Consider the following 17,357-nt stretch of genomic DNA (forward strand, 5'->3'; position numbering starts at 1 on the left):
AAAGAACACTGGGAGATGAATATAAACTGCTTGCATTTATGTTTTTCCTCCCGGGTTATTTCTACCTTCTGAATCCAATTCTCCCTGTGTAACAAGAAAACTGTTTAGTTCTGCACACATATATTGTATCTAGGATATACTGTGACATATTTAACATGTAAAGGACTGCCTGCTATCTGGGGGAGGGGGAGGAGGGAAGATGGGAAGGGAAAAATCGGAACAGAAGTGAATGCAAGGGATAATGCTGTAAAAAATTACCCTGGCATGGGTTCTGTCAATATAAAGTTATTATTAAATAAAATAAAATTTAAAAAAATAAATAAACGCCCAAAGCCGATACTCTGAGAAGGTCCAACATTTATTAGAAACAGTTAGAAGGGAGCGATTGTACGCTGGGGCAGGGTGAGACCACTGTGGGTGACCCTCTGGGGAGCCGGAGGTACCTGAGGAGGGGGGGACAGAAGCAAGGCCCCTCACCCAAATTCATCCACACACTTGCCATGCAGAGTCACACGGACAGTCACACGTTCGAATTCAGCCGCACAGAGTTCTGCAGGCTGCCCCCCTCACACTGAGCGCTTTGATCGCTGAGATCAATTTTAATCTTTCTCTCTATTGCCGGGGCCTGGCTCACAGTAAGCACTTAATAAATGCTTGCTAAGTGACTCGCACACGCGCACTCCCCACACGCAGTCAGACACACGTCATCAAACACGAAGCCCACGTCCAAAGGCTCGGCGTCGCACACATTCAGTCACACGCACACTGCAGAAGACCCCGAGAGACCCCGCCCCGTACACTCCTGTCAGTCGGGAGGAGCCGTGGCCGCTCCTTTCAGGCGCGGGGTCCAGAAACCCGGAGAAGACGGGCTGGCCCTTCCCTCCCTGGGCCCCAGCCCCAGGTCAATCTCACAAGGAAAGGGGGAGGGTGCGGCCTAAGAAAGGGGGACCCCGGCCCCTCCAGAATACATCCTCTTGAAAAGGGCTAGTCCCTAGAAGTCACTCAAGCATTTTTTTTTCTTTTTATAAAACACCCCCCCAAAATTCCTTTTTTCAAAGCCCCCAACCAAGAAAAGCCCACAGGCAGCCCGATGTCGCCGGGCGGGGGGAGCCCAGTCAGCCCCCAGACCGCGGCTCTCCCCGGACGTCCAGGAGGCTTTCTGCCGCAGGCCCCGGTCACCACTCAGGGGACTCTGCTCCAGCGGGAGAGGACGGACGGACGGACGGAGTGGACGCGACCAGCCCTGGGGACGGAGGAGGCTGTGAGGTCTCTCCCCGGGGCCGGCCCCCGCCGTGCCCACCCCAGCTCCCCCGCGGTACCTGGGAGGCCCAGCCTTATCTTCCTACGTTGCTCAGCCCAGACACGGAGGGAGCCCTAACGTTCAAGTTCTCGTAGATGCAGGCGGAGTCCTCGCTCATCCTGGCGGGGGGAGCTGGCTCTCAGACCCAAGCAGGGAAGGGATTTCTGGGTACCCCCTCCCAGCCCCACCCCCCGCATGTCCCCCACCCGCCCCAGCAAGTCTCCCCAGGAGACACTTGGCTTTGGGGGGGGGGGGTTCACTCAGGAGCCCGGGGCCACCCAGCAAGGCCCATGGTCATCTGCTGCCCCCTGGTGGGAACCCCGGCTACTGTTGGGGGAGGTGCCCGAGGGTGGGTCTCTGGGCTCCCTCTCCCCCCCACAGACCCACCAGCCGCCGCTCACGTCCCCCCCATCCCCCACCTCGTCTCACCCCTGCGTTCCCCGCAGGCCCCCCACTCACACAGACTGTGCCCTGGAGGGCGAGAGCCCTTTGCTTCTGGAGGGGTCCGAGGGTGGGGAGCGAATGTTGAGATATTCCCGCTCCTTCCGCCTATTGCGCTGCAAGATGGGGGGCAGAGGGCAGAGGTCAGCAGGGGACTGACAGGGCAGGGAAGGATGGGGAGAAGGGGAAGGGGAGGGGAGGGGGAGGGGAGGGCAGTGGGGAGGAGGGGAGGGGGAGAGGAGGGCAGTGGGAGGCAAGTTTCCTGGGTGGGACCGGAAGGGCCCAGGAGGGGGCCCCAGGAAGGGCTGAGGGGGCGGGGCCGGTCACCTGCTCCTCCTGCAACCGCCACTGCTCCCCCTCGATGTGCCTCTGCACGGCCATGTAGACAAACTTATACTGGGCTTCCGTCTGCACCATCCCCGAGCGCTGCTGCCGGACCCGCTGGATGGTCCTGGGGATGTCGATGTCGCAGTCCAGCCCTGGGGGAGCGGAGGGGCAAAGGGGACGTCACCTTCCGGGGCGCGGGGGCAGAAAGCGGCGCTCAGGGCGGCGAGCCCCCGGGAGTCGTGGCGGGCGAAGGGAGGGGACCATCCACCAGAGCCCCCTCTGTCATTTCTCAGCATCCGGGGCCAGCCGTCCCACCGTCCAACAAGCCTCCTCTCCCAGCCCCCGAGACGCCCGATCCCCACTCTCCTCCGTCCTGGCCCCCCTCGTCTCGCCACAAACATCCCCCCGTCTCCCCAGGGCTCCTGGCAGACAGTAAGCGTTCGTAGAAGATTTAGGACTGGAATCCGCAGCCCGTCCATTCCAAGGCCTTCTCTCCCCTCCCCATACACCAAGCCGGAAAAAGCTGTTCCCACCGCTTTCCCACCGCCCTCTCTGTGCCCCCCCCCAGTCAGAGGACCCCCGGGCGGCCAGTGACCTCCGACACCCCACCCAGCAGCCCTCTCGCCTTGGTAACCCGGCCTTCCCCAGCGACCGACACAACGGAGCCGACCTCTCAGGCAGCGGGGGAAGACTTGGCCTCCAGCCTCAGACACTTCCTGGCCGGGTGACCCTGGCCAACACCCCCCGCTTGCCTCAGTTTCCCATCCCTGCAGCGCCTCCACCAGGGGCCCCAAAGGGGGTCGAGAGAGTTTGCATCATCCCCAGTGCCCGCCAACGAGGCTCCGATTCCTTAGCCCGGCATTCAAGCCCCCGATTCTTGGTTCCCCCTTCCTCACTCTACATGTACAGGGCCTCCTATTCTCTAAAGCCCAATGGCACCTTCTCCGGGGAGCCCCCCGTGATTTCCTTGCACTTTGCCCTTGACCCGCTCAGTCCGGGGCACTTCTCTGTGCCCGGGGCGCGGCTCCCATCGGACACAGTCACGGGGCGGCAGGGTCTGGTCTGTCTAATGCGTGTCTCCCCCCGAACCCGGCTTGGTGCACTCTGACGGCCCGCCGTGGGGCTGGGGACGGGGGTGGGACGTGGGGCTGGGGACCCGGGGGAGGGACCCGGGGTTTAGGACCTGGGGGTGCTGGGGACTGGGGGCAGCCCTACCCTGCCTGCGGATGGTGTCCACCAGGATGTCGATCACGATGATGGTGCCCGTGCGTCCGATGCCGGCGCTAGGAACAGAAGCGGGTCACTCGGGAGGGGCCTCCCCCTGCGCCCTCCCCCTCCCCCCGTCCCGGCAGGGCCCGGGGCGCAGGTACCTGCAGTGCACCACGATGGGGCCGGAGCCCGGCACGCTGCTCTGGGCCTGATTCACCTGGTCCAGGAAGCTGAGAACGCCGCCGGGCTCCGTGGGGACCCCGTGGTCCGGCCAGCTGAAGTACTGGTAATGGGTCACCTTTCTCAGCTGCTCCTCCTGGCCGGGGCGAGGGGAAGAGAGGGCCCTTCTCAGACCCCGACTGCCTCATTTTGGATAAACTGCCATTATTTTAGCCCAAACTCCCCACTTTTTGGTCCGAGAAACTATCGCCAAAAGTAACCGGCTCATCCAAGACCGTTTGTCTTCCCCAGGAAGAAACCCTTAACAAACGCTCCTTGACTCGCTGACGGACTGACAGAGGCAGAGTCGGATCCGGGGTTCGGCCCCCCTGAGCTATCAGAACTCCTCCCGGAGTGTGAGCTTCCTGCGGGCAAGAACTGCCCTGTCCCTGTCCCCCCACCGCTCCCTGGCACAGCCCCTGAGTTGAGAATTGGGAGGATGGAGAGGTGAGATGCTCCTTCCCCCACCCCTTCCACAGCGAGGCTGCCCTTCTCCTGCCTCCCCACTGGTCACCCCCCTTCCACTCTGCTAGGGGCACCGCCAGCTTTCTGGCTGGCTCCTGGGCCCCAGAGCCCCCTCCCCACTCTTAGCCCCTCCCCCATCCCTCCCGCGGCCTCACCCTGTCCGTGCGCCCCATCTCCAGCTCCCGGACGTAGTATCCCTGGGCCTCCCTCTCCGACACGTGGCGCACGCGCACGCAGCCGAAGTCCTTGGTGCAGTGCTGATCGGGCCAGTAGCGGAAACACTTGTTCTGCGGGGGGGGGGGGAGACCTCCTGGGTCTGTGGGGGAGCACAACTCACCCCCCCTCACCCCCCTCCCCGTGCCAGAGCCCGCCCCCTCACCCCCCCCAGAACCTGCCCTCTCACCCCCCCACCAGAGCCCGCCCCCTCACCCGCCCTCGCTCCATCTCCTTGGTCGTCATGACGATGACATGCGTGTTCTCCTGGTACACCATGGCCCAGAAGTCATTGACTGTGGTCTGCAGGCAGCCCTGGGTCGCTATGTACACCTTGGCCGGCTCCTGGCTCTGCCCGTCCTCAGGGACGCTCTGAAAGGGGGGTCACGGTCACAGTCGGGACCTGGGCCCCCGGCCCCGAAATAGGCAAGCGGAGCCCGGGCGCAGGGAAGGCCCGGGAGGGGCCCAGGGCACAGCGGCTGCTGGAGGTGGGAGGTCGGCCTTGGGAGACAGAGGAGGAGTGGGGGGCCCGGACAGACCGGCAGCCTCGGCAAAGCCCCTGGGTTGGGGAGGCTAACGGGGCCCGAGAGGGAACCCCGAGCCCAGAAGGAGGAAGGCGCCCGACCCTCGCTCTAACACTGCGGGGAAAGCAGGCCGCCCCCCGAGCCCCCCGAGATCCCCCAGGGTCCCTAGACTTGGAGCTGGGCGGTGCCTTCGAGGCCATCTATTTTACAGAAAGGGAAACTGAGGCACGGAGGCGGTCACAGCCAGCTAGCTGCAGAGCTGGAATTCCTCCACACTCCTACCCACAGAGTCCTTTGTACAAACAAGGTCACAAAGCCCCGTGGAGAGATTTTCCAGCCCGGCTCTCCCACACGTGCTCCCCTTTAACAGATGAGAAAACTGATAGCCAGAGAGGGCCAGGGGAGGAGGCAGCCCGCCAGGCTTTACTACTCTTCTCCCCAGACCTGGGGGCCGCCCCCTGAGCTCTGTCCGCGGCAGCAGCGGCTGCAAACCCTCACACACCTTAATGTAGTTGGCGTTGATGTAGTCGGCCCCTGGCACGCTCCCGTCCACGTCGCGAAGGGTCACCCGGGTGGTGTCGACTGCGGGAGGAGAGAAGAGGGAGAGGGAGCGGGGGAGGTTGGGAGCTGGGAGGTCCCCGGCTGGACGCGGATGCAGGTGCCCGAGTCCCCTCTGCCCGGGTCTGACCAGCCTGAGGCCGAAGGGCCGCCATGGCGGGGGGCGGGGGGTGAATGTCTGAGGAAGGCGTGTGTGCATCCAGACATGTCTGTGTGGGAAAGTGGGCGCAGATCGGGGGGAGGAGGGGGATGGTGGGATCAATTAGCAGCGGGCGGGAAGGCCCAGAGAACCAGCCACCAGAGGGCAGGGAGAGGGGAAGGAGTCCTGGAGCAGAGGGGCAGGTCTGTGGCCTCCCAGCCCCCTCCCCCCCCCCCGTCCCGCCCCAAGGTCCTCACAGGGAAGAATGTTCTTGTAGCGGTTCTTGGCTTTGTTCTCGGGGCGCTGGCCCTCCTTGCGGGGGTACAGAAGCTTACATTCCTGCTGCTGCAGCATCTGGGGAGATGAGACCCTCTGCGGCTCAGCCCCGCGCCCGCCTGCCCCGGGCCCCGCGCCCGCCTGCCCCAGGCCCCGCGCCCTCCTCTCCGCTCTCACACAGAACGAGATCCGCCCTCTCCCTTCCTCTCCAAGGCCTGGACGGTCATAACGCCAAACAAGGAGCCGGTGAGGGTGCAAGCCCGGGACTGCTGGGTCTGGGGGCTTCGGGGGCCCTTACCTCAAACTCCTCCCAGAATCCCTGCTTGGCCTTCTCGCTCTGGTCCGCCATCTTGTTGAGCTCTCGGACCCGGTTCTCAATGTTGGCTGCATTTATCCTGGTGGCGTTGAAAGGCTGCAGGAAGAGTGGGCTCAGGCTCAGCTGGGCTGGCCTTCCGGTTCCCCCCGGCCCGAGTTCTTCCGATCCGCTCCTCCCAGTGCCAGGCACGTGCGGGCTGAATTAAGGACTCTGAGGAACATCCTCCAAGTATATTCCTAAAGTACAGATCTACCCACATCCCTGTACAATCCCAAAGCCTTCCGTGACTCCCTGTTGCCTCCATCATGAAAAGAAAGTCTGACCCGGAAAGCCCTCCACCACGTGTTCACCACCCACTCCCTAGGCTCACTTCCCAGAGCTCCCTTTCACACACTCTAGGTTCCAAATATCTCTTAGCCTAGAGCCTCATTTCCCACTCTGAAAAGTCCTCAATTCCTTCAGGACTCAGGGGCCACCACCTACAGGAAGCCTTCCTGGATTTCTCCCAGTTTTAGTATTCTTTCCCTCTTCAGATTGCCTCATTTTTATTTACCATCCATCCCTAGGAGAATGTAAGCTCCTTGAGAGCGAACATTGTTCCTTTTTTGTCTTTCTAGCCCTAGCACCCAGCATGATGTTATACGGTACACAGTAGTCACATAGTAAATGCTTGTTAAAAGAAATGAGATCAATGGCAGATCTCTATCAATTCTGTGATTTAGCCATCCAAACTCCCTAGGACTTCCTGAGCCTCTTCCAAGAGTTTTTTTTTTTTTTTTTAATTTGAATGTAAGCACCTTAAAGGCAGGGGATGAATGGGTTCTGTCTTGTATTTGCAATGCTTCGCATATAGTAGGCGCCTAATAAATGCTTACTGGTTTCTGTAGCTCCAATCCTTTTGAATCCCAGAACTCAAAAGCCAGCTACTCTACTCTATAACAGATAAAGAAGTTACCATCACCCCATACATCCCTAGCACACAGTGATCTGGGCTCTGGACAGAGTTCTCCAAGAGAGGGAGCCCGCTACCTCCCCAGAATCCCCCGGGACACGGGACAACCCGCATCTGCCTCTCTGGGGCTCCCACGGCTCCCAGCTCTGCTTGCCGAGACCAAGAAGAAGGGAGCTAATCCACCTTTTACACGATAGAAAAGGCCAGGTGACCATTCAATGGGTGTGTTGTAATGGGGATGAATGGCTTGGACTACGTGACCTCAGAGGTCCCTGCCGTGCTGACATTCCGAGATTCTGGGACAGGCAAAGGCTCCTGGGGTTGTTCAGTCATTTCTGTCACGTCCGACTTCACAGCCCTGTTTGGTATTTCCTTGCAGAGAAACCAGAATGGTTTCCCACTTCCTTCTCTAGCTCATGTTACAGAGGAGGAAACTGAGGCAGACAGGGTGAAGTGACTTGTCTAGGATCAGGCAGCTAGTGCCATTTCCTTCTCCAGCTCATGTTACAGAGGAGGAAACTGAGGCAGGAAGGGTGAAGTGACTTGCCCAGGCTCACACAGCTAGGAAGTGGCTGAGGTCACATTTGAGCTCAGTTCTCCCCAACTCCAGCCTGGCACTCCATCTACCAGGTCATGCCGCTGCTACAGCCAAACGCTAGAACAACTGCAATCCTTCTTGCCCCCAAATTAATTTTTTCTTCTTTATCTAAATACAAGGACCATCTTTAAGCTAGAAAGGACATTGAGAGTGACCTAGCCCGACCCCTCCCTTGACAGAGGGAAGAAAATGAGACCCTAGTGTTGCAGGGACCCTTCCTCATCCTGGTTGTGGGAAGTGAGACCCCCTTCTCTTGGACGGGGCAATGACCTCTAACCCCTGAAGGTCCTGAGACGTCGCGGGACTAGCAGGTACCTGTTTGAGGTGCACAACGGCCCCAGACTTCTCCACCATGGGGTTCTTCTTGTAGTGTTCCACAAGGTCCGTCAGGGTGTCAAACCGCTCCCCTCCACCCACGTCGTACTTGCCGTCAGCCTGGAGAGGAGATACATGAGTGGGAGCCCCCACTTCCCTCCCCCTCCCCTGCTGCCCGCCCCTGCTCCCGCTTCCCCTGCCACAGCCAGAGGCCACACCTGGAAGCGGATCATGACGTGGGTGACCCGGGGCCGGCGGTCGCCGCCATCGAGTTTGTCCAGCTCCTGGGTGAGGACCGAGAGCACAAAGTCCCCGGGCTTGCTCTGACTCTCGCGTACCAAGAAGCTTCCAGGTTTTCCCTTCTCTATCAGCAGCTTCTCGGCCTCCTTGCCGAAGAGGTGTCCGTGGTACCACCTGGGAGGGGACGGAGAGGGTTATGTTCAGCCCAGGAAATGATGGGATTCATCTGGGCCAGCTCAGATCAAGGGCTGCCCCCAGACCCACATGCCACGATCCGGGGTCAATCCGGGCATCAGCTTCAGAACCCCATCTCCTCCTCGTAACCAAAATCCAAGAAGCTGAGGGACGTCCCCTAGTCCGGCCCGTCCCCACGAAAGAATCCTTTCTCCAACATCCTTGACAAGTGCTCGTCCAGCCTTAGCTTGAAGCCCTCCAAGGCAGGAGAGCTCACCGCCTCTGGGGGCAGCCCGCTCCACTTTGGGACAATCCAAACGCAAGGGAATTTCCTCTGACCACGGACCCTTCCCTGCACTTCTCTGAGGTCGAATAGAAGAAGCCCTTCGGATGCTCAAACTCAGCAATAGCGTCCTTCCTGCCGGGCACCTTACTTCCTTCCACTGAATGGGAACAAACTCGCCTCGTTCAGAACATCTCATGAGCTCCAGGCCACACTCTGGGCCTCTCTCCCTCAGACACCTTGTCCTCTGCCCTATTTTTCATTCATAACCCCCCCCCCATTTATATTTCAGTAATCAAATCAATACTTCCACCCACTGGCCCATCGATGGGGGAATGGCTGAACAAGTCGTGGTACGTGAAGGTGATGGAATATTACCGTTCTATAAATTTTAGCTGATTTTTAGTAAGGCTCGAATGATTTACATGAACCGATGGGGGGGAAACGAGCAGAACCAGGAAGACACTGTACACAGTAGCGGCACGGATGTGCGATGACCGACTGTGAAAGACTTGGTTGTTCTCAGTGGTTCAGGGATCCAAGGCAATCCTGATAAACTTTGGACAGAAAATGAATCTGCATCCAGAGAAAGAACCAAGGAGCCTGAATGTTAACCGACACAGGCTAAAATAAAAATATGCGATGATCCACTAGGAAAGACTTGGTTCTTCTCAATGGTTCAGGGATCCCAAGCAATCCCCATAGACTTTGAACAGAAAATGCCATCTACATCCAGAGAAAGAACTAAGGAGATTGAATGTAAATCAACACAGGTTATGTTCACGTCTTTTTCTGTTTTTCTCTCTCTCCCATGGTTTTTCCCATTTGCTCTGATTTTTCTCTCCCAACATGATCCATAAAACAATATGTATTTAAAATAAAAATAAAAAAAGAAAAGAAAAAGAAAGAAAGAAATACTTCCATCCACTCTGGAAAGGGTTTGATAGCCAACTGTCTGATGGATCAGCTCCCCAGACCTGGGATTCCTCAGACCAAAGCTCCCCTCCCTGGCCACCCTTCTCTTGTGCAGATTGTCTCATCTTATTAGGTGGCAGAACTCTCTCCCTTTTCCTATTTTACAGAACCAGAAGTAAGAGCTGGAAGGGAAGTCAGAGGATGAGGAAACAGCCCCAGAATGATTAAGTGGCTTGTCTGGGGTCACACGGATAACAAGGGTCAGAAGTGAGATGGAAACACAAGCCCTCTGTACTCCAGAATCACTCTGGGGAGGGGCCTTGTATTCCCCAGTGATTGGAACATAACACTTTCATCCATCTGTCTGGCAAGGACCCAAGGCCTTGTACTACCAGACACTTTCCACTTTTTCAATCTCTTTTCTTTTTTGTTTTATAATTCTTTTTTGAGAGGTGGGTGGGTGGAGAAAATCAGGGTTAAATGACTTGCCCGGAGTCACACAACTAGTCAGTGTCTGAGCCAGATTTGAACACAGGAAGCTGAATCTACCTGACCTGGTAGTGCTCTGCCCACTGGGCCACTCGGATGCCCCTTCAGTCCCTTCTAGACCGTGGCATCCAGACCCAAACCCACCAGAGAAGAGAACAATAAAACACGTCACCTGCTTGAAACAGGAAAAACCATGGAATTAAAAAAAAAAAACAACAGAAAAAAGAAGTGAACTTAGCATGTATTGATTTACATTCAGTCTCCTTAGTTCTTTCTCTGGATGCAAATGACATTTTCTGTCCAAAATCTACTGGGATTGCTTTGGATCATTGAACCACTGAGAATTTGACCCAAATTCAAATCCCCCCTTCTTCACTTTCAAGTCTGCAACGCTCCCCCTCCTTCCCTCTCCCTCCTAAGTGCCTTCCCGGGCCCGATTATTGCCCATTTAGCTCGTCTTTTAGTTTGTTTGTAGTTAAATAAGCACAAGTTGTCTCTCGGTTGGATTGTGAGCTTCCTGAGGGCAGGAACTATCTTTTTGTATCCTCAGAAGCCAGCACAGTGCCTGATACCCAGCAGGCACTTAACGAACATTTATCGGCTAACTGAACCACCTGGGTGACCTTGGGCAAGCCCCTTGTAAGCCGGAACCGTATTATTTTTACATTTCATAGGCTGGCAGTATAAGACCCAGAAAGGTTGTCTCTGGGCCTACCTCACCTGTAAGGTAAGGGAGTTTAAGTAGCCGACCTCTCCATCTGTGACCCAACGATCTAATGAGGTTGGGCTCCTAACAGGGGCAGAGCCGGGCTGGGGGCCACTGACATAGTGTGGGGTGGGCTCAGGAGACTGCAAGCCCCTCCTTGACCACCAGGTGGCGGCCTCTCTCTATTCTGCAGACATGGGGCAGAGCTGGGATGAGGAGGGCAATTAGGAACTTTGGGGGTTCTCCAGAGATAAGTGGGAACAGTTTGTCCCTGAGACAGACGCTGCCCAGCCCGAACACCCCCAGTCCCTCATTCCCACCACTCCCACCAACCTGGGCCACCCTGTCTCCACTTCTCAGCCCCACCCCCAGGACTGCTGGCGATCTGGATGGAGAGCCAGCTAGTCCGGCCTCCCCCTCACTTCCTCAAAGTCACAAAGTCAATAATTATGATTTGGTGATAGGGCTAATAATAGCTCCAGCCCTGCTAAATATCAGCTCGTCATCTCCTGACAACCCTGTGAAGTAGGCACTATGATTATTCCTATTTTACAGGTGAGGAAACTGAGGCCCTGAGAAGCTAAGTGGCTTTGCCCAGATTCCCACAGCTACTAAGCGTGATCGTGTGGGAGAGGCAGCCTCCCTGCCTCCTGAGTCTGGCAACCCATCTGCTGGGCCCACGGCCCCCACAGCCAGCGAGTGAGTGAGCCAGGCCTTCTTACTCCAGGCCCAGCCGCCCCCTTCCTGCTGCTTCTCCACAGCTCCAGGCTCTTTCCTTTGGTTCTGGCTCAGAGGGGCTCGCAAGGCCTCCTGGTCCATCCTGGCCCAGACTGCTGGGTGTCAGGAATAGTGAAGAGCCCAGCCCGGCAGGGAGCATGAAGAGGGGTAAAGAGCTAGGGAAAGGTTGGCTGGGGCCAGGCTGTGGTGGGCTGCCCAGGGCCTGGCCAAGAAGTCTGTTTTATCTCAGAGGCTGCCCTTGAAGGCTGGGGACTGGGGACTGGGGAGGAAGATGATTCTAACAGCTGGGCAGATGCATCGGGGCAGGGAGAGAGAGAGAGGAGGGAGAAAAAGAGAGAGAAAGGAGGGAGAAAAAGAGAAAAGAGAAAGAGAGAAAAAAAGGAGGGAGAGGGAGAAAGAAGGGAGAGAAAGGAGGAAGAAAAAGAGAAAAGAGAAAGAGGAGAGAGAAAAAAAGGAGGGAGAGGGAAAAAGGAGGGAGAGAAAGAAAAAAAAGAAACGAGGAGAAAGTGTGGGCAAATGTGGAGCAAAGTGGGGGGACTGGAAGAGGGGCTGAGCTAGGACATCAGCTGTGGGAGCGGTGAGAAGGTCGGGTGCCAGATGTGGAGGGATCACGCTGACCTCAAAGGCTTGGGGAGAGGAGTCAGGGACAAGGGGCAGTGAGCTCAGTGAGACAGGCCAGTGTGGCTCAGGAGAAGGCAAGTCCTGTTGGGACAGAAGCCGGCACGTCATGCAGGTGGATGTGCCCAGGGGGTGGTCAGGGACGTCAGAATGGAGCTCAGAAATGACTCAAAGGCAAGATAAGGATTAAAGCCCAGGAGTGGATGAAATCATCGAGAGGTTACGGAGAGAGCAGGAGAGAAGGGGCCCAGGACGTACCCTAGGGAGACCCCGCAGATAGAGGCTGGACCCAAGCCGGGCGTCCAGCCTGAGAAGCTCCACAGTCAGGAGGAAAACCAGTTCCACAAAAGCCAGCGGAGGCAGGAGGACATGGGGAAAAGGTCACACACGTCAAAAGCGGCAGAGGAAATCGTCGGGTGGAGGCTAAAAAAAGGGTACGAGATGTTGTGGTCAAGAGACTGTCGGCAGAGTGGGAGAGAACAGTTAAGTTGAGTGGTCGGGACAGAAGCCAGATTCCAAGGGCTGCGGAGGGAGAGAAAGGGAAGGAAATCAATCGGCTTGATCCAGTTTGGCTGAGAAGTGCAGGAGCCACATAGAATGGGGGGCTGAGGGCACGGCAGGGGAATAGTGACAGGGGCTGTTCTGAGGAAGCAGGAGACCTGGGCCTATTTGTAAGCAGCAGTGGGGAAGGAGAGATTAATGGAGGAGGAACTATGGACTAGGTAAAAACTGCCAGAAGATATGGAAGGGACAGAGACCAAGGGAACAAGTGAAGGAGACAGCCTGGCAAGGAGAAGGCTGCTGCTCTGTCAGGAACAGCTGAGGATGAGACAGAGGGCTTGGGAAGCACAGAACTAAGGAGAAGGTCGGGGGGTCAGCCTTGATTTCTCAGGAAAGTGAAAAGGCAAAGTCTTCTCTCTGCTGAAGAAAATAGATGATGTAAGAAGCTTGAGAAGAGAAGGCTTGAAACAGCTACTACTGTGAGGAGAGACAGAGAGAAGGAAGAGAAGGAAGAGGAGGAGGAGGAAGAAGAGGAAGAGGAGGAGGAGGAAAGGGAGGAAGAGGAAGAGGAGGAGGAGGAAAGGGAGAAAGAGGAGGAGGAGGAGGAGGAAGGAGGAACAAAGGAAAGAAGGAGGCAGAGACACAGATATAAGAGACACAGAGACAGAAAGATAGAGACAGAGGCGCAGAGACTGAAAAGGGAAACTAAAAGTATGAGCCCAGTGAAAGTTAGGTAACATGCGTTTGTAGTGGGTCTGGGCAGCTCACTAAGTTGGACATGATTCACCACCATGTGAGCAGGAGCGCAGAGAGTGGGTGGTAGGGGTAACCCAGGGCTGGATCAGAAACGCAGTTTAAAGCCTTCCAGTTTCAGGGAGCACCTCCCATGGCAGCCCATTTTCATACACACACACACACACACACACACACACACACATCCCTCTTCACTCCAACTTATCAATGTCCTTCCCAACATGCCTTGCCTTCCAAGACTAAACCGGATCCTCCCCAAGACGTCGTCCACCCATGGCGAAGACGGTGAACCTCTCCCCTCCCTTCTGGATGCCGTCCCTCCCTGAATGGCCACATTAAGAAAGGCAGTGTCTCCAGAAGGAGGCAGGGAGACACTTTAACAGGGATATGCTGGAAATAACCGATAATCACTCTATAAACAGGTTGGAATCGAGGCAACTAATGTTGCCCGTCCCCATGGAGAGAGTGGACCAAGAGAAGAACGTGGCCGCTCAATCCTCTCCCTCCCATCCCTGGCTGAGGCTACCTAGAATCACAGACTGAAGAGCTGGCCAGAACCTTGAGACCCAAAGACAAAGGGTCTTGCCCAAGAATCCTCAGAAATGGGTAGAATTGGGACTAAACTCCCCATCTTCCTCTTCTTCATCTCCCCTCCCCACTGTGACTCCAGAAAAGAGAAACTGGGCCAGAACTCAATATTCTTGATGAGATTGAGCCCCGGGAAGACTATGAAGGCTCTAGAAAGAACACTAGACCCCAAAAAATCAAGACTTGAATTAAAAACTCAATGATACTTCCTAGTTGTTTGACAGCGGGGGAGTCGCTTGGTCTCTGAATCTGTTTCTTCATGTGTAAAATGGGGATGAGAGGGAGTATGGTATAATGGACAGAGTAGTGTGCTTAAGTCAAAATTTGGGTTCACATCTCCTACTCTGATACTTGCTGGCTGACTCTGGCCAAATCCCTCAGCCCCTCAAAGCATGAGCCCACTCCCTATACTTTTACTTAGACACGGGAGTCCATCTGGGTGAGGTTCCCTCATCCACAAGATCATGTATGGATGTAAAAATAATAATAATGCTACTGATATTGGATTGCTTGTTGTCTACGGGAGGGGGTGGGAGAGAGGGAGAAAATTTTGGGACACAAGGTCTGGCAAAGGTGAGTTTGAAAATGATTTTTGTATGTATTTGGGAAAATTTTTTTAAAACTATAAAAAAAAAAAAGAACAGGGCGTGAGGAACCAACCTTATTTTCTTTCTTGACTGAGCAATTACAATGATAGGTCACAAAATATTATGAATCACGTTTACCAAGTTTCTTAAGTATTTAAAAAATAACAATATTAATGCTATTTACCTTATCTACCTCACAGGGCTACAAACTGGAAACTATTAGAAAAACATGAACTTGTATTTATAACTGGTCACCACAGCATTAGGGGGAGGCCCTGGCCGGGGAGAGGGGGAAGGGAGTTCAGCTGGAGGAAGTGAGATTTGGCTAGGGAGCCTCTTTGTTTCTGCCCATCTGTCTCTATCTCTCTCTCTCTCTGTATATGTGTCTCTCTCTGTCTCTGTCTCCCTTTCTGTCTCTCTGTTTCTGCCTATCTCTCTATGTGTGCATGTGTCTCTGTCTCTGTCACTGTCTCTCTGTCTCTCTATGTCTGTATGTTTCTCTCTGGGAGTGTGTTTCTCTTTGTATGTCTCTGTCTCTGTGTGTGCCTGTGTCTCTTTTTGTCTCTGTCTCACTGTCTCTGTGTATCTCTCTCTGGGTGTGTGTTTCTCTTTGTATGTGTCTCTGTATGTGCATGTGTCTCTTTTTGTCTCTGTCTCACTGTCTCTGGGTGTCTCTGGGAGTGTGTGTGTCTCTGTCTCTCCATCTCATTCACCCATTTCCCTTGTTTGGGCCTCCCCTTCTGATCGACACGTGTATGTGTCTGGGTGGGGAGGACTGAGAACGAGACCAGTCCAAAGAGTCCCAGAGTGGGGGAGGGAAGGGTCACTGATGGTCGTAGCCAATTAGAAGGAGGAACTGGAAAGGAGTGACCCCCTCCCCTCCCAGTTCCTCACTCCTTCAGTGACTGATTAAAGAAGTCTTTCCATCTGTCCATCCTTGCAGACTCCAGCCGGGGCATCAAACTAAATCTCCAACTGTGGGTGGGTGGGTGGGGAGAGAGCCCAGTGCCAAGGAGTCTGAACTCCCCATCACTGAGACGGAGGCCCACTATGGGGGGGGGGGGGAATGGGGGGGCAGACACCTGGCTCTCCTTCTTGAGATCTAACCTCGGCCTTTCTTGTTGCACAACCATGGACAGCTACCCAGCCAAAAGAGCTGAACTTGGAGGCAGAAGAGATCTGAGTTCCGATCCTGCCCTAAACAAGCTCAAGTCTCTGAGCCTTAGCTTACTCATCTGTACAATAACCTACGGTACTTCCCTCCCAGAGTCCTTGGGAGCAGTACACAAGAATAGCCTGTGACCCAAAAGCACCACACAAGAGTGGCCTTTTTGGGAATGGTCGTTTTGAGGGAAGGTCTGGACCTCTGATACCCATTACAGAATAGGGAGAGCTCTCAGTGTGGAAATTTCCTTCACTGACTGATATATGTATAACTTAGAGTAGTTATTGAAGCCGCCATCATCATCATCATCATCATCATCATCATCATCATCATCCCTGAGATATGTTGCAAAGCAGCCCTGCCCAGCCCCTGCTCGAGACTATAAGGCTTGGGAGGCAGAGGGGCCTTGACCGCCACACCAGGCACGTGGAGCTCACCTCTCGGATGTTGGGTCCTGGCAGTTGAGTGGGTATCTGAGCTCAATGACGTCCCCATTTTTCTCCCTCAGGAGGCCGTGCTGCTCTGTGTAGTACTGCACCAGCTCAGCCAGCGTGGCAAACTTCTCGCCCCCATAGAGATCGTAGTAGTCACCGGAGTTCTGGATTTTAATGTGGGTCACCTCCTCATTTCGCCTGCAGGAAGAGAGATCCAAGTCAAGGCCTGCTGGGGGAAAGCCTGGGGGGAAAGGCCCTATCCCTAGCATAGAATGGGAGCCCAATGGACATCCTCCAATCCCAGAAAGTCTCCCTCAATCCCTCTCCATCCTGGTGCCTCCCCCCAGTTAATTATCTCCTACTCATCTAGTAGATAACCTACATCGTGGTTCTCATGTAGTCTCCTCTATTAGACTGTAAGCTTCCTGAGGCTAGGGGACTGGCTTTTGGCTTTTATTATATCCTTAACATGGTATTAGGTACATAGTCGGAGCTTAATAAATGTTTACTTGATTGATTTTGTCTTTCTTCCTATCCCAAATGGAGGGCACACAGAAGGCACTTAATAAATGTTTATTTACTGATTAACTACAGAAAAGGATTCTTGTTTAATAGTAGAGGGATCATGGCCTGATCCCCCTGCCTCAGGATAAGAATCCAAACATCCATGCCCAAGCTTTTTAGAGAGATTTCCTTCAGAAAATGTCATAGGATCTTAGATTCAGAACTAGAATCAACAAGATCATCATCTTTTTAGAGATACTGAAAGAGCAAGATAGAGAATTTCAATTTCTTTCCCAGGATCACGCAGCAAATAAGAATCTGGGGCAGGACTTGAATACAGGTCTTCCTGACTTCTAGTCCAATGCTCCATCCACTTTGCCACCTACAGAGCCCCATTTCCCTTAGCTGTCTGATGTCCCAAGGAGGAGGTTCTGAGGGTCTTCCCCTGTTTATTCCTCTGGGGGGCTGTCAGGATAGAAGGCTGGACTTGGAGACGGGAAGGGAACCTGAATTCAAATCTTGCTTCAGGACTTTGCTAGCTGTGGGGTCTTGCATAAGTCACTTTCTCTGATCTTTAGGCTCCCAGCTGGAAAATGGGGATTAAAACCAGCCACTTTCTCATGGGGCTACTATGATCACCAAAGAAGATGGTATGTATAAGATGCTTTGTATCAACGTCAGCCATCATTTCCAAGTCTCAAAGCCTAGGCTGGGCAAAGCTCGTTTTGCTGTCTACTTTCTCCCTACCCTGTCTTCAATGGAGATTGTTCTCATGCCTCATTCCACTCCCCCTCACCCCAAACGCCTCCC

The 17,357-nt window shown here is 54.8% G+C and overlaps 1 protein-coding gene across 2 annotated transcripts in view; it reads right to left on the reverse strand.

The window, feature by feature from the left end:
• Window positions 1-339: 339 nt before the first annotated feature.
• Window positions 340-17,357, reverse strand: part of LOC127556035 (tyrosine-protein phosphatase non-receptor type 11-like) — a 35,634-nt gene continuing 18,616 nt past the window's right edge. For both annotated transcript variants that reach the window (XM_051988866.1, XM_051988867.1), the window contains exons 3-16: window positions 16,047-16,241; window positions 8,071-8,266; window positions 7,853-7,972; window positions 5,970-6,083; window positions 5,653-5,749; window positions 5,201-5,280; window positions 4,391-4,546; window positions 4,117-4,248; window positions 3,439-3,593; window positions 3,284-3,351; window positions 2,069-2,220; window positions 1,760-1,857; window positions 1,320-1,419; window positions 340-1,243 (exon numbers count right to left, since the gene is read on the reverse strand). In XM_051988866.1, coding sequence (XP_051844826.1) covers window positions 1,335-1,419; window positions 1,760-1,857; window positions 2,069-2,220; window positions 3,284-3,351; window positions 3,439-3,593; window positions 4,117-4,248; window positions 4,391-4,546; window positions 5,201-5,280; window positions 5,653-5,749; window positions 5,970-6,083; window positions 7,853-7,972; window positions 8,071-8,266; window positions 16,047-16,241 — 1,648 coding nt within the window. In that variant the 3' untranslated portion in view covers window positions 340-1,243; window positions 1,320-1,334. The remainder of the gene's footprint in view (window positions 1,244-1,319; window positions 1,420-1,759; window positions 1,858-2,068; window positions 2,221-3,283; window positions 3,352-3,438; window positions 3,594-4,116; window positions 4,249-4,390; window positions 4,547-5,200; window positions 5,281-5,652; window positions 5,750-5,969; window positions 6,084-7,852; window positions 7,973-8,070; window positions 8,267-16,046; window positions 16,242-17,357) is intronic.

The sequence above is a fragment of the Antechinus flavipes genome, chromosome 3 (assembly GCF_016432865.1).
Source record: "Antechinus flavipes isolate AdamAnt ecotype Samford, QLD, Australia chromosome 3, AdamAnt_v2, whole genome shotgun sequence".
Taxonomy (NCBI): Eukaryota; Metazoa; Chordata; class Mammalia; order Dasyuromorphia; family Dasyuridae; genus Antechinus; species Antechinus flavipes.